This window comes from Triplophysa rosa, linkage group LG22 (genome assembly GCF_024868665.1).
Source record: "Triplophysa rosa linkage group LG22, Trosa_1v2, whole genome shotgun sequence".
In the NCBI taxonomy this organism is placed as follows: Eukaryota; Metazoa; Chordata; class Actinopteri; order Cypriniformes; family Nemacheilidae; genus Triplophysa; species Triplophysa rosa.
Genome location: NC_079911.1, coordinates 6,908,667 through 6,924,986, shown reverse-complemented (window position 1 = coordinate 6,924,986; position 16,320 = coordinate 6,908,667). Strand labels below are relative to the sequence as shown.

The following is a 16,320-nucleotide window of genomic DNA, read 5'->3' as shown; positions in this document are numbered from 1 at the left end:
AATGAAACCCCCCAAACCACAACCAACAAGCCCCCCCCACTACCCACAAACGCCCACCCTGCAACCTCCAATCAAAGTCACTGAGTGCAGCTATAACTTCAAACTGCTGTCATGTGATGTAAGTTTAGCATTAAATACCAAGTATTGTCAATTGTAAATTAATTAATGTGACAAGCTACAAGTAAACACACAGCACATCTAAAACGTGTAAGGTCGTGCACGTGGAGTGAATGTGTGTGCATAACTGCGCACACATCAAGACTTCCTCAGGACTTTTATTACGATCATTAGAAAATCATGTGGGGGATTATTACCTGTAGCTCTGCCATAACAAAATGCATCGGTCTGAGCTTTATGAAAAATATTGTCCTTAGAACTTTTCAGGTCTTTTTTTCTATGGGGTCACTAGTATGGTGGAGAATTAAATAGCAATGTTTTAATTGTTATTAACCCTTCGTAATATATATATATATATAGTTATTTCAGAGGGATTTACGTTATATTAATGGGCGCGTTCGACTTTACGTGGATCTGCGCACATCGTATAACATCAAATCGTGAGAGCGACTTGAGAGCGGAGCAACCTGCTCTCGCGGTACATCATACTGACATCATACTGCGATCGTTCTGCGCAGCTGTCCATGAAGGGGACGTAAATAATACAGCATGCACTGCGCATAATCGGCCACGCCTCCTTAAAGCGGGATGCTGCGACTTTAGCGCGAGCACGACAGTTACGCTCATACGCGCATATTATAAGAAAAAATATGAAAATAACCGTGTTATAAAGCTATACTAGCGGTGGCTTTAAAACGCAGTGAGTCTGAATTGTATTTCTTTGTATAAAGTGGACTAACGTCAGTTTTTATTTCAGGTTAGCCTGTTAGCTAGCTTATAACTTACAATTGTGGGTTGTTTGACAGAATTTGGCAATGCCAACGTTAACTTAGATTCAGTCGGGTTAACATTTCGTTTCATCTAACATACAACACATCACAAAAACATGCACGGAACGTCACATATTATATTGTCTTATCTAACTTTGCTTATCTAATTTGATGCAGCCAGTCTTAGTAACACGTTATGGTTTACAAATGTATTTAGTTGATAGAAGTGATGTCTGGTTAGTGTCAGTTAAACGTCAGGTTTAGTTTAGTTTCGAGTGTCTGTCATCAGATATGGCGTATCGTTAGTTTAACTGGAGGCTGTGGCTTAAATCTCAGTCTGTTGATAGTTGAAGCGCTTGACAGGAGGAAGTCCATTATCTGTGTCTCAACACAGACTTTATTCTTGCTTGCGCCACACGCAAGACAGTATTTTGGGCTTAGAGCTCATTTTTAGAATGGCTAAGCTTCGAGCGGGTAATGGAGTTCAATGGACAGACAGCTCGAGTCAGCGGGGGACGGTGGAAAGTCTAGCCGAGCACGAGAGCTCTTCTCTGGGTTCGGATACTGAGCTTAACGGCTCTGCCAACAACACTGAGATCCAGGCTGACAAATATGGATTCATAGGAGGAGCTCAGCAGTACCAAGGAGAAAAGTAAGGTTTGCTTTTATGGGTTTAAACATTTGTTACTTCTAAACTTCTGAACCATAAATACCAGTTTTATGCCACACATAAATACTTCATACCATGCAGAATGGTTATATAGCCTAAGATCACAAGTTCAAAACATGACATGACTCTTTCTTCTGTGGAACACAAAGAACATATTTTATGAAATGTCTCAGGTTTTGTGTTGACACAATGGAAGTCAATGGGGGCCAATGTTGTTTGGTTACCAACATTCTTCAAAATATCTTCTTTGTGGTCCACAGTGTTCTTTTTTGGGTGAACTGTCCCATTTAAGTGTTACTTGATCATATTCCACACATTCATTTTTCCTTATTAAATCTATTGTCTTTCCTAAAGCTGTGACCATGAGCTGACGGGTCTATAACACATGATTTAGGTCTCAAGTGATTCTGTTCCTGCTGAGTTCATGTAAGCCGACAGCTTTGAGAAGTGCTTGGTCAGCTGACGTCTATAGACTAAATGGATGATGTTATATAATGTTATAAGCTTTAAGGATCTGCTTTGGTATCACTTTCTTCTCACATTCAGAAATCTGTACTAATGCAGTGAAGTCATAGGAAACTATTGTACAAAGCGGTGTCCACCGCATATTTGGATTTTCCTCTGGATGAACCAGTATTACAGCACTTGTCTGTTTCACATTGACTTGTCAGAGTGTCTCTAATGGCACGGGACAATGCGGTTCTGTTAGAGCTGTTTAAAGCAACGATGCTGATCAAATTAAAGGCAGAGAGGCGTATCTGTCCTCTACAGTTCATGCAGAATTTCCCTTATTCCCTTTATAACAGAATGTTTCTTACTGAACTCTCGTGTAGACCCGTGGAGGACTTTCCCCCTCTTACCCTAAACTCCCTTTAGCACTTGTAGTTGCTCATTAATTTATTTTGGCAGTGTTTTCACTTTTGATATAAACTATTCAGTGACTCATTCAGTTCTTCCTGCCGGTAGTAGTGTGAAAAACAAATGTTTCAGCAAATCGCTGATAAAGTAAAATCTCAGATGGTTATTGTCTAGACATTTCAATCTGTTTTATTCTCTGTTAGTGATGAGTATAAGCAGGCCCAGTATATTTTGCACTTGTGTAATAAGCAGATGCTTTTATCCAAACTGTAAACTTACAGCGCAAACCCATTATAAAGTTTATCAGTTGTATGTGCTGGGGTATCAAACCCATGACCTTGTCGTTGCTAGTGTCATGCTCATGTGTACAGGAACTTTTCTTTTACACATTCATGCATGTTTGTTTATTATAAATAGGGATGCACAATATATTATTGGACATATTGGTATTGGCCGATAAATAGTCATTCTTAATGTTATTGGTATCGGCCCGATAATAAATTCAGGCGTACATATTAAAGCCAATAAATGATAAATAATTTCATCTGAGAAATGATTTCATTTCACTTGCTGCTACTGGCAAAACGTTGTTGATGTAGATAGTACAAATATGTATATTTATGAATGTGTAAATTATAGGAACAAAACTATACATTAGTATGCAACGTACACAAAAGTATGCATTGGTTGTCTACTTTTTGCTTTTCTCAGAAAAATGTATAATATTAAGATACTGTATATTGGCAAATATATTGGTTATCGGCTCCAGCTTTACATACGAAATTTACAAATCGGTGCATCCTAATTGCATATTTTGGTTGATTTGATTTTTATTTCAGTTCCCGCTGAAAAGCCACAAATTCCATTCGGCTGTGCCTGTAAGAAAAGGAGTGCATTTGTTTTGGAGAAATGTTAAGCTTTAATGCTTCTAAGCAGTTGCCATGGATGTTTTTTTTAATGGAAACTAGACTCGCTCTCTCTCAGTCCATTGTTGTATAAAGGGGGACTTCTGGAAGTTCTCCATCATGGCACAGAAACATCATTCATACTGTACTTAATGTCATTAAAGCCTGTTAGAGAATGAAGGCTTTACTTATGTTACAAGGACAATGACTGCAGGGTAACGGATGGTTATGCTTCCCCATGGAGAAGACAGAAGCCAGTCATTGACTTGGTTATGAGATTTCACTGTTATGCTTTTGTTGCCCTCCAATTATTTACTACTGTCATGGAGATGAACATGAGCGCCAAGCCCCTGGGGAGCTCTGTAGTGCACCAGCGCATGCACGGCAAACTCATGACAGAGCTTCAGTGGTTCTCATATTCTGTTTTGTTATAGAAACCATTTTTGGTTTGTCTTAACTTTATTTCATGATTTATTTGGGTGATTTATTTATTCCCTTCTTTCTCTCTATCTGGTAGGCTTTCTTTAGCCAGTCGGAAAGCTTCACCGGCCTGTTGTTTTAGTTTTATGTTAAAACGAGCACCAGGAAGAGAGTGGACACGGAAGGACAGTAAAGGATTTTTTCCTTCCACACTTTTTTTCTACAGGCCATGGCTCTTTTATGGCACTTGTAGGGTGAAAGGCGCTTACCCTGCCCTCTCCATAAAGCCACTCCACTTTTCATAAAGCCGTTCTCCCTCTTTTCAGCGTACATTGTGTGCTGTTCGGCGTAATACAATTAGCTTGACGTGTAAAGGGGAAAGGTAAACACACAAAGACTGCGTATGCATCTGTTTTATAGATCTAAAGCAGTTACATGTAATCTGATCGCTGGCAATAATCTAACCTGGGCCACGTAATCCATGTACGCACAGCATGTGTATTTGCTTTTCATTTAAAGACTGTGCGTCCTGGGTTATGCTTATCCAGTAAACCCCTTTTAAAGTGTTAAAGAGTAAATATTGTGTGATTTTATTAATGTCCTACTTTGGTTTAAGGAGTGTCCAACAACAAGTTTAAGTGCATACAAGGTGTAAAACACTTTCATTTTCTAATAATAGGCAGTTATTATTACCTTACTTCTTGACTGACTCTCAAATGATTCGTTCGGTGATTCATCTGTCTAATCCCCTTCTTTCTGTCAGTGTACTCTGATCTGATTGGTCAGATGGTCTAGTCTGCTGTGATTGGTCTACCGCGTAAAGTGTCGCAAATGGAACGTAGGCGGGCATTACACTGAGTGACGCAAATCTGACCCGGAACTGAAATTAGAACGACAGATGACTCGTTCGCGTGATTCAGAGTCGACTCCTTTTTCCCAAGCCAATAACTTTGTTATTCGTACACGTTCGGCTTTACAACTTGGCAGACTGCTTACATTCATGCACAGCAACATTAAACATGGCATGCAAAGTCATTAAGGACATTGTAATAGTTACTCTTTAAAGGACCCTTTGGGACTTTCATAACGTTCTTTTCATCCAGTATGTTCAAGTAACTGCAGTCATTTGTATATTCTTCAGGCATTGAGTAATCACATAATCTGTTTAACCTTTTGCGGGGGTTACTATGCAGTTTATCTGGTCCCGTTTGCAAAAGAAAATATGTTAAAAATAATTTAAGTCAGTCCAGCTCCCAACTTTCAAAGTTCTAGATACTACAGTCCGGGGTGTCCCGCAACCCCGAACCCCGTGGGTCTCCCTGATTTTGGTAACATTACCCAAATGTTGAGGTACGGTCTTATTGCATCTGGCATCGTGGCTAGAAAATCAGTACATAATATCCTGTAATCATCTGCTCATGTGCCACACGCTCTCTTTAGATTGTCTCTGTAATCCGCATTTTGTTTCTCATATAGTACTTTGTGCTGCGAGACGAAGTGGACTCCTGGATCCTGGATTTTTGGCACTCGCTTCTACGGTGGCTCTCACTTGTCAAAACTCCTTGCAAAATGCTTGCTACGGAATGCGAAAAACGCAGAAAATCGAACCCGGTCCGATTTTTTTTATGACAGATGAAAATATCGGAGGCAGTGTGTAAATGTGATTGACACAACGTGGGGTTGTATTAAAACATCGGACGCAATTTCAGACTCCCGGAGCAATGACCCTTAGTGATAACTTTTTCAGAACTGTATTTGAATTTCTCCATAAAACACTTAGACGTGCCAGCAGTTAAAATCTTTATTTGAAGCAAACATTTGAAAAATTTGACAAAGGTTCAGCCTTGTAATATTTTATAAAGGCATGAACTACTCACCCCATGAAACTAAGGATGTAAATAAAAACAAAAGTACAGTCTGAGATCATTAATTTTATAGAAGTTGATTATAAAAGCAAAATACTTTTATGTCCGAGTGTATGAAACATTTTTCAATTGGTAAAGAAATCCCATAGCAGCAATTTTTTTAGTTTTGTTGTCTACATTATTTTGATATAAGAGTCGCTCAGTTTTATATTAAGGGTGCGTTCGTCATATGGATGTAATAAAAACCCTTTCAAGCAGATGTTAAGGAGTCACACGCACAGACAGAAAACAAACTACAGAATGATTTCCAGAAACGAGTCTTCCCCCAGTTTTATGAGAGAGATCAGAACCAGACCTCTGTTCTCTCCTGACCCCTAGATCTCCCCCACACCCGCTTTGACTGTCCAGTGTTTCTCTGCATTCATGCAGGAAGAATGTTCTTATAAACACCCATCCCAAATTAAAATCACACAGTGCACTGCTCATATAAGCAAAGTTTTTAAGTATTTAAAAGGGTGTAACGATACATCGATCAAATGTCTAATGATACAATGTCTCATACTACGCTTAAAATATTGATACCCGTTTCACATTTTAGCACAGAAGTCTGAAAGACTTCATTGAATGTTTTCATATTAAACTTTCATTAAACTATTGACTTCGGCTTAATTTTTTCCATTATTAATTATTCTTTTTTATTAAAAAGTGTATTTTTTGTTGTGAGTGTCCCATTTGTTATACAGGATGTGTGATATTCAGAGAATTTAATTAAATGTTCATGTTCTGTATTTTGTTTGCATTTGTGAGTTAATAAAAATGTAATTGGTAAAATAGGCAAATAATATCCTAATATTGATAAAATCGATCTATAACCGTATTTTGAGGTTTTGGCAAATATCATATTCCTGGCTAAGAGAATTAATTCTATTTACACCCCGCGTTTAAAACGTGTGCAGTTTTCAGAATCATAAGGAATATGATTCTGAATCCGATTTCACATCACTACAATTACGTAGACTTTGATGTATGTATATATTTTGTAAATGTATAAAGAATATCATGTGGAAACAATATACTGTACATGTCATGTTCTTTAGAGAATACACAGAATAAATGACATTAAAATGTTGTACAAGTTAAGTTTTAGTAAGTCAAAAAGAAAGAAAATAATTGTATTAAAAATGTATTTTTAGACCCAAACGATCATTGTTTTTAAGATCAATTGTCGCTGTGCTGTCGCATACTCGAGTACTCGTGTCCATCCCTAGTGGAGAATGATGGATTCTTTTTGCCCGATTCTTAACATTAGTTCATGAATTGGACTATACTGCTTATTCTTTGTGCCTATTAATGTTAACTTGACAATACACGTCAAAGCAGTGTTGTCTGTTTGTATTCTTTACATCTAAAACATACTTTCATTGGCCTTAAAAGTGCTAAAACGCTTTGCAGGACCCACAAGTAGTTTTGTGCTAAAACTTGAAACTTAGTACAATTATTTAAACTGTTATTTTTGAATTACTGGTAAAAGTTATTGACTTCTCAAGCCCATAAATGCATGCGTGCATTAGTACCTGTAGCTGTGCTTGCGTGCATGTTATCAGATATATGCTCTAATCTCTCTTTGTCCTCTGGATGCAGTGATGACATTCCCCCAGAGGTGCTCCGGCAGAGAGAAGCTAAGTGGCTGGATATGCTCAACAGCTGGGACAAGTGGATGGCCAAAAAACACAAGAAGGTTGGTCTGAGTTTATCTGTTTGTTTACTGCTTTCAATAAGTTAGATTCTTCAGAGAATAGCATAGCATTCATTTAACCCACAACAAAAGCAATCGTGGCCAAATGATGGTATCTTGGGAATTTGACTGCGCATCTCACCACTACGTGCTTGCTAAATTACAAAGTGTTTGATCAGATAAAGATGTTGGTTATGCAACCCTGTACAGACATTTTTTATGTTTTGAGATGTAATTCACGAAAACGTAATGTGTAAAAGCCATGCTCATGTTTTTGCACTTAGATGAACAAAGTGTTAGTTCCAGAAACTACCAATAGCCTTCTAAATGTATAAACTAAACTAACAATTGCTTTGCTTCTCCGACCGAAGGTTTTTTTGGTACTGAATTCCACTCTAATGAGTAGCCTGTCAGATAAATACAGTGAACACTACGTTACCATCAGTCAGACACATCCATACCTTACACATAACTACTGTCATTGTGCTCAGCTGTCCATGTTTACTGCCTCAAGCACAGGGATAAACTTGCTAGCACATGTATGAAGGGATTTTGTATTTCGAAAGGGGCGTATTAGCTCAGACACATATTTCTTCTGTTTTATTGTAAATTTGTGCCTTTCTGCTATTTTTCAAAGGTGAGGTTGCGCTGTCAGAAAGGCATCCCTCCATCGCTCAGAGGACGCGCGTGGCTTTATCTCTCAGGTGGAAAAGTGAAGAAAGAGCAGAATCAGGGAAAGTTTCGGGTGAGGACATCTCCAACGTTTGAGTGCTCTATAATACCACAGCTCTGTTCCGAAACCTAGTAGGCAGACTAGATAGGTAACATTTTAGGGCATCATAGGTGCGGATTATGTGTTTGTGTGTCAGGAGTTGGACAGTCAAGCTGGAGATCCAAAATGGCTGGATGTGATAGAGAAGGACCTCCATAGACAGTTTCCATTTCATGAGATGTTCGTAGCTCGAGGAGGCCATGGGTGAGTCTTCCCCACACCTCACGTGACAGACCTCACCTCACCTGACAGACCTCTTTATTTGAACCCTGTGTGTGTGCAGGCAGCAGGATCTGTTTCGGGTGTTGAAGGCGTACACGCTGCACAGGCCAGAGGAGGGTTACTGTCAGGCTCAAGCTCCTATAGCCGCTGTTCTGCTGATGCACATGCCGGCTGAGGTCAGTCATCCGTCATCACGCCTCTGCTCCTCCTGGTCATTTATCTTCTCATATGTATTTACTAACTGTCAAAAAGCACATCAGGGTCAATTTAAACATCACAGATTATGTTTCTAATAATCTATAATAGTGTTTTTTATGTTAGGATAACATAGATTAGCCTACCTGTCATAAGTGTTATTACATTTATGCAGAGTGAAGAAAAATGTTTCTCTTAACCTTACAAACCTTTTCATCTGCTTGTGTCTGCTTAAATCTTAAAGGGGTCATATGACACGGCTAAAATGAATATTATGGTTTGTTTTAGATGTAATGCATTGTGTATACACGATTTAAGGTTCAAAAACGCTGTATTTTCCACATACGTGCATGTTTGTATCTCCTCTTTGCCCCGCCTCTCTGTAACGCGCAGATTTTTTACAAAGCTCATGGCTCTGAAAAGCGAGGTGTGCTGTAATTGGCCAGTTAACCAGTGCGTAGTGATTGGTCGAATACTGCAAGGGTGTGACTGAAATGTGACGCCTCTTACCATATTTGGAACATCAGGTTCCAAAGCAATTGTACTGACAGGTACGCCCACCTTACTTGCGTTTACATTTGGGCGGTCTTAGTCAAATCATATCACGAACTGACGTAGATTTGTGGGGGTGTGGTTACACGAGGCGTTTCAGGCAGGTCTGGGTGAGCATTCGCTTTTAGACAGAAGGCATCTTTTGTATTATGTCTAATACATGCATGGGCAACTTATAACACACCAAAGACACAGAAAAACACGTGTTCGCACCATATGACCCCTTTAAGTTCGTTTTGTGTAAAAAAAAGTATGAATTATCTACTTAGTAAAGGAATAAACTAATAGACAAAGCAACATTGAATTGTTTTGAGTTTGAGAATTGTAACACTAGAAACTACTACTGTAGTTACCTGGAACAATTGTCTGTTAAACTGTTCAGCAGACATTATGGGACATATTTGACCACCAAATCTTACGATTGGTTGGAATCAGTCATGTAATAATAAATGAGTTGAATTTTCAACCGAATCCATTCGAGACCAGAACAGAACAGTATGTCACGTGTCAGACCACACGCTCAACTAAGGTGTTCTTTTATGGTCATGATCTGTTAGGATGCATTCTGGGGTCTGGTCCAGATATGTGAGAAGTATCTGCCCGGATATTACAGCGCAGGCCTGGTAAGAGCACACAGCACACTGCTCTGTGTGATATCAACAGCACATTCAGATCACCCAAACACACTCATCCAGCGTTTACAACACACGGACATTCTTGTGTTGTGTTGTTTTGGTATGTCTGGCTAGTTTGTAATCACAAACATTTTTCGGCTGAGGGAATGCTGATGTTCTCCTTTAGAGCGATCAGGGTTCAAGGGTTGCTTCTCTTCCACGCTTCAAAGTCTTTTTAACCCAACGAACCTGTTGATTTACAGAGTCCAGCTTGTTAAACTGCATCTTAACCACCAGCTTTACAAAACCTGTGTAGCACAATAAGATTTAGACAAATAGCCTCCTCTAGTCTGTTTAAATGGACAACGCCACCGTCTCTTACGCTAGGCATCGGAGAAAGTAAAAAGAATGCAGAATGCAAACAGAGTAACGGCAAATTTTTTTAAAGCAGGTTTGTGCGATTTTGGACCAATGAGATTTTGTTGTGGGCGGGGCGACCCATTACATGATTATGACTCAGAATGAGGTTTTTATCAAATCGACTTAAAAAACCCTTTCAGAAATTGAAGCCATACTGTGTCCAGTTTAACAGGATTCTATTGGTCAGCGTTACGTAAGATCTTTTGAGTCTGACCCTTCGGGGTCAAACAGTCAAATACCCCGGAGTAGCGATAGGGCGACAGGGCCACAAACATCAGATAAAGAGAGAATTAGATTAAACCAACAAAAGGATCCTGTGCTCTCTATCTCGTTTTGTCTCACTTCAGCCTGGGGCGTTTCCTCTCGCCGTGTTCCTTTTAAAGTGTGTAAATCGTCTCCGTCACAAAATTTGTTTAATATGTAAATGATGGCGAATTCACAACAGCGTCACATCTTGTGGGACGTATCCACAGAAACGTTCATTCAACACACAGGATTTACATGTTACGAGTCTTTAGAATGAAAGAAGATTATGAGGATATAAACACATTTTCAAATACATTCCTGACCAATATGACGTGCCAGTTTAGCTACAGAAATCAAGCCTTATAATCTGTCTGACAATCTAAAGTGATGATGAAATCATTTTTTGCTTGAACATTATTTTGTATCTCCGTCTTTACACAGGAAGCCATTCAGTTAGATGGTGAGATCCTGTTTGCTCTTCTCAAGCGCGTGTCTCCCGTGGCTCACAGGCACCTGAAGAAGTATAAAATCGACCCCATCCTCTACATGACCGAATGGTTCATGTGTGCCTTCTCCAGAACGCTGCCCTGGGCCTCTGTCCTGCGCGTGTGGGACATGTTCTTCTGTGAGGGTGAGTTGTTGTATGTTCATTTTATTATTAAATAAACTATTTGTTGAATGGGTCCTGTAGTTTGGTCGCATTTAAACAAACCGTATGGCACATTGACATCGAGCGGTTGAGCTTGGTATCGCAGTCTAAATTCAAAATATTGGAGAGACAAGTAACAGTTCTTCTCGGTTTCTTTTGATTGTTCTCAGAAATAACCTACAGGCGCTCTATTGTTTGTGAATGTGTACCGGAAGTTCAGTTGGGGTCACAAAAGTGCGCATGGGCAGTCACGTTTGTTTATGTTGTTAAGATGAAACCGTCTATAGAACATTTAACTGTATTACTTTTGTTCTTTGTGTTTTGTATGTACAGTACTGGGAAAAATTGATGTCCGGTGACTATATTTGCGCAATATTTGCTTTTAATGACAGATCAGATTAAACCATGCAAAAACTAAGAATGATGTATGGTAAAATAGATAAAACACGAAACTTTTGAAGTATTTATTAGGCAAAGCTATTTGGCAAAAAGACAAACCACAGTGCATAGACATATTTGATTTAAATACTAAGAATTTATTGTAGTCATTGTCTTGGGTTTTGTTTTGACAAACTTTGAATGCTTTTATAATTTGAATGTGTAATTAAAATGTATAATTTATATATAAATATTTACCCCACATAGAATATGCAACGGTCTTGACAGATTTCACTGAATTCAATGTCTTTCAAATCAGACCTGTAACAGACCTAGGTCTGGTTTACAATGACAAAAAAATCTGTTACCTGTCAGCCAATTAGGACGTTTATAAGTAGCTCTCTGCCAATGCCGTGGGTCGCTGCATGTGTTTGGGCAAAGATGCGAGCGTGCTCAGGAAACCTTTGAAAACAGACATTACACTAGTAATTTAGTTTACTGTTGGTTCAAAAAAATGCTTATTCATTTCTTAGAAAGCGGTTATGAAATAAACTGTGATTCTGGCTGTGATAACAACAAAGTCATCAGACAACTGATGGTTATTGTGATGTTGCGCTAAAGTTAGAGAAGAGAAAGTTGCATTAAGATGCATGTCTCTGTGTAATGCAGGAGTAAAGATCATCTTCCGAGTGGGTCTGGTGCTGCTGAAGTGCATGCTGGGATCTCAGGAGAAACTCAAGGCCTGTCAGGGCCAGTATGAGACCATGGAGCTGCTGAGATCCATTGAGCCACGATACATGCAGGAGGTTTTCCTAGTTCAAGAGGTATCACACACATATACAGCTATTCTTGTGAGGGCATCTCTACGACTTTACCTTCAGTTTTAAGTCTTAAGACGGTTTACTATTTGTGAGTACATTTTAAGAAATAAAACCAAGCGTGACTGACATCACAGTCTGTTGAGATCTGTACACCAGCCTCTGTAGGATGTCTCCCTCTGCTGGTTAATAAAAGTTAATAGGCACATCCGTGCTTAACCAGCACTAAAATTGCGTAAGAAAATACTAAAAAGTGTATCTAAACGTAGGACAGGGGATTGTTTATAAGCATATGAGCCATCTACCATTCATGCGCTAGTACAAATCTGTTTCATGTCAATTAGAGTATTGTGGTTGTATTATTAAAAATGATCAGATTTGTATAATAAAATGAAGAGTCAAATGCATATCACCTCTCTCTCAGGTCATTGAATTGGCCGTGTCCGAGCGAGACATAGAGAAAGAGCACCTCTCTCAGCTCCGACGCTGGAAAGAGACCCACGGTGAGCTGCACTGTAAATCACCACCCAGAATGCACGGCGCCAAAGCCATCATGTCCGCCGAGCCGCCCAGCCGCCAGGACCTCAAACAGAACCCTACAATCATCGTCCAGGTACCACAGGCCACAGACGGCCAGGTGGAAAAAGAGAGGAATACAAAAAAGAGCAAAGGGGAGAAGAAGAAAGAGACAAAAAACACATCACCACCACTCAATCCATACTCGTTTCCTGGCCAACCACCGATACAGAGCGACAACCCGTCACCTGGCGAATCACATCTCTTGCAGAAAGACGTGGTCCTGCAGGGCTCCGTTCAGAGCCTCAGTAGCACAGAGCACGACACTTACCTGTGACCCGTCGCAGGAGAAGATGCTGGGATGATGAACCATGATTCCAGGTGCTTGTGCAGACTGTTGAATGTTGACTAACCGTCATCCCACCTCCCCAGTCTCAGGATTTTGCACACGTATGTGACATTAATGGACCAAATCATTTATCCCAACATATGTGTGGCACCAATTACACCTAGGACACCCAGAAGAAAACATCATGAGGTTTTCAGGTGTGTTTACATGGAAATAAAGTGAAGGATGAGTAGCCAAGACTGACGTTCAGATCAGTCATATGGGTCCAAGTTTGGAATATAAATATCACTGTGTGATTATTTGTTCTCAATTCAGCGCATCTAAATCATTCTTATGCTTCATTCCTTTTAATGATTCAGTGGGATGCAAGAACATTTCATCCGTCTGTTTCTCTAAAGACTTCATTTTTTGATCTGAGACCTGACTGGAATAGTTCACCCAAAAATAAAAAGCGTTAGCGTCATTGTGATCTTGTCATTTTGTCTTCTGTAGAACAGAAAGGGAGGCTGTCTGAGTTAAATCACGAATCAGATGCTCTACGATTTGTGTGAGAAACAGGCTGAAATCTTTGCTATAGCTTTAAATCTCTGTTTGATGTATGTCTGCTTATGGATATATCTCGGGTTTGACAGCAGGTGGACACCAAATGCTATTTGTTTCTCAGGGTTTACTTTAAAAGAAGCCACCACAGATGAGATCTGAGAGCTGGAAGGAATTGAAAAATTTGGACTGCAAGCAAGCGTATTATCTGTATAAAGACTCGATAAAGTGTAAATAAAGCGCACCATTTTTTAAGGAGCTTTGTGGTCAACCATCCACGTTTCATATATATATATATATATATATATATAATTACTAGGTATATATATAATACCAAATTGACATTTTACTTTAAATCTCCATTTTTGTTTTACAGAAGAAAATATGAAGTCTTGACGTTAAACTCAATTGCACTTCACTTTTTTGACCAGTAGGGGGCTCTACAGAGCTGTTCTACACAGATTTGGGAGCTCAAGCAGAAATCAGTGACCAGTCAATATATCACATTTGATGACTATCAATTGCTGTTCTGTCTTGTTTCACAGGTTCATGATTTCTGATATCTTTACAATCACTTTTCTTGCTTCTCAGTAACACGTATTCAAAAATGTGTGTTTTTGACTAACACTTTAAAAGTTATAAATTAAACAATTTGTTTCCGCATTAAAACCATTTTATTTATACTTGGTGCCAAAATTGTCATTAATGAAGGTAGGCCTAGTCTTTGTGCTAAAGTAGATTTTGTTAAGGTAAAACATTGGATACATGTCAGTCTAGTCGCTGTGTACATTCCATATGTGTGTGTTCGAGTTATCATGTGTTTTGTATTTCCAATGTGATTTTATGTGGGAGTTATATGTATGTTTATTGGACGACTATGATTTTCACCTTCAGTTTTTGACCAAGAGATTCCTTTGCACATTTCTTTCAAAATTTCAGTTTGGTAAAACTGAAGGGATGCTGTCTGGTAATACCGTTAGACTTTTGTAAGAAAATTATATTTTTAAATATTTTCTGTTATGTAAATAGCATAACCGAGATCATTTTAACACTATTTTTATGTTGCAAAGAGACATTTTTCTTCTCTTGCTATGACTTCTTTTAAGTACTGATATTATGAATAAAAGTATATTTATAGGATGTTGTGTATGCTTTAATGGGTTGAGTTTATGATGAAGTCTTTTTCCGTTGTTATAATATAGGGGATTTTGGGAGGATGTGATCATTTTGTAAGCTGGCAGTGCGCTCTGTCCACTGTTTTCCAGATGTTAACCCAATTAACATCTGACATCATCTTTTACTTGCAATGAGAAACCACAGGAAGTAATGATTATATTTATTTGAAATATGTAAAATTTGTGGATGAACTGTTATTTAGAGAACTGTTAAGTCTCCTCTGAAATATTGCATGTATTGTAAGATTTGTTTTCAGTCCTGAAGCAGTGCTGTAATTACTTGATTTACTTAATGATTTACTTCTGTAATGCACTGTAAAAATCTAAACATACTCACATTCACTATGTGTTGCTTTTGGTCAACAGATTTATTTGAATACAATCTTTGTGCCAAAACATCCATGTTCCTTTCAAATGAACTGAAGTTTATCATCCTCCTGTACGCAATCATCCTCCTGTTATATTTTTGAGCAAAAAACATTGAAAACATTTTTCATGATAAAAATTTGATACTCTCTGAATTTCAGCGTCTGTTGTTTGTGTCATGATTCTTTAACCGTGTGATTATAAGTCAGGTCAGGTACGGTGGGAATAAAGGGAAGAGAGAGATTGAATGTAGGATGAGGAGAGGTGAATGAGAGCACTGTGGTCCTCACGTGTGGACTGGACACCTGTTGTCCTCTCTGCTTCAGCTCAATGCAGAGATTTGCATGTCAAAGATGCTGGCGTGCTCCTCTCTCCTCATCACGACCCATCATTTCCCAGAACCCCCTCACATCCCCCCTCCTCACCCCTCCTGCCAGCGGATGTACCGCAGCGATCCATCCCTGTATAATGAAAAATGTGTTAGCCAAACCACTAAATCAAGTCAATTACTGCAAGAACGTGGTCAAGAAGTCTTTTATTTTTTATAATTCAAAATTCTAAGCATTAAGAAGACAAAATCATGATTTTACCAAACTAAATTCAATTCTCTTAGTACTAAAACAACGTTGCTAGATTTTTACATGAAGAAACTGGTCTTCAAAAACGCGTTTTTTCCCATTCAGACTGGTTTAGTATACGTAAGTATTTATTATAGTAAACTGTAGGTAAAATCCTTTGAAACTATGTTTTTTTAAAGTTAGTACAAAATATTCACTGTAAGTATTCAGTACAGTTTACTAGTTTGGTTATTACTATACTACAGTATACTTCAATTTCTTACAGTTTACTATAGTAAATATTAAAGTTTACTAGTGTTTACTACCATTTATCACTTAACTATAGTTAACACTACAGAATACTCACGTATACTTTAACAAAGTGTAGTAATTATTATAATATACTACAGTATACTACCATTTCATACAGTTCACTGCAGTAAATATTAAAGTATACTAGTATTCACTACCCTTTATTGCTTCACTATAGTTCATACTACGGTATACTATATCAAAGTGTAGTAACTATTATAATTTACAACAGTGTACTACAATTTCATACAGTTTACAATAGTAAAGACGAAAGTTTACTAGTATTTACTACCATTTAT

The 16,320-nt window shown here is 38.5% G+C and overlaps 1 protein-coding gene across 1 annotated transcript; it reads left to right on the top strand.

Moving 5' to 3' along the window:
- Nucleotides 1-694: 694 nt before the first annotated feature.
- tbc1d10ab (TBC1 domain family, member 10Ab) lies at nucleotides 695-13,886 on the top strand. The gene is made up of 9 exons (XM_057320552.1): nucleotides 695-1,539; nucleotides 7,247-7,343; nucleotides 7,978-8,085; nucleotides 8,210-8,316; nucleotides 8,396-8,510; nucleotides 9,639-9,704; nucleotides 10,803-10,992; nucleotides 12,058-12,212; nucleotides 12,631-13,886. Exons 1-9 carry the CDS (start codon nucleotides 1,343-1,345, stop codon nucleotides 13,057-13,059), a joined length of 1,464 nt encoding a protein of 487 aa, XP_057176535.1. The 5' UTR covers nucleotides 695-1,342; the 3' UTR covers nucleotides 13,060-13,886.
- The last annotated feature ends 2,434 nt before the right edge of the window (nucleotides 13,887-16,320 follow it).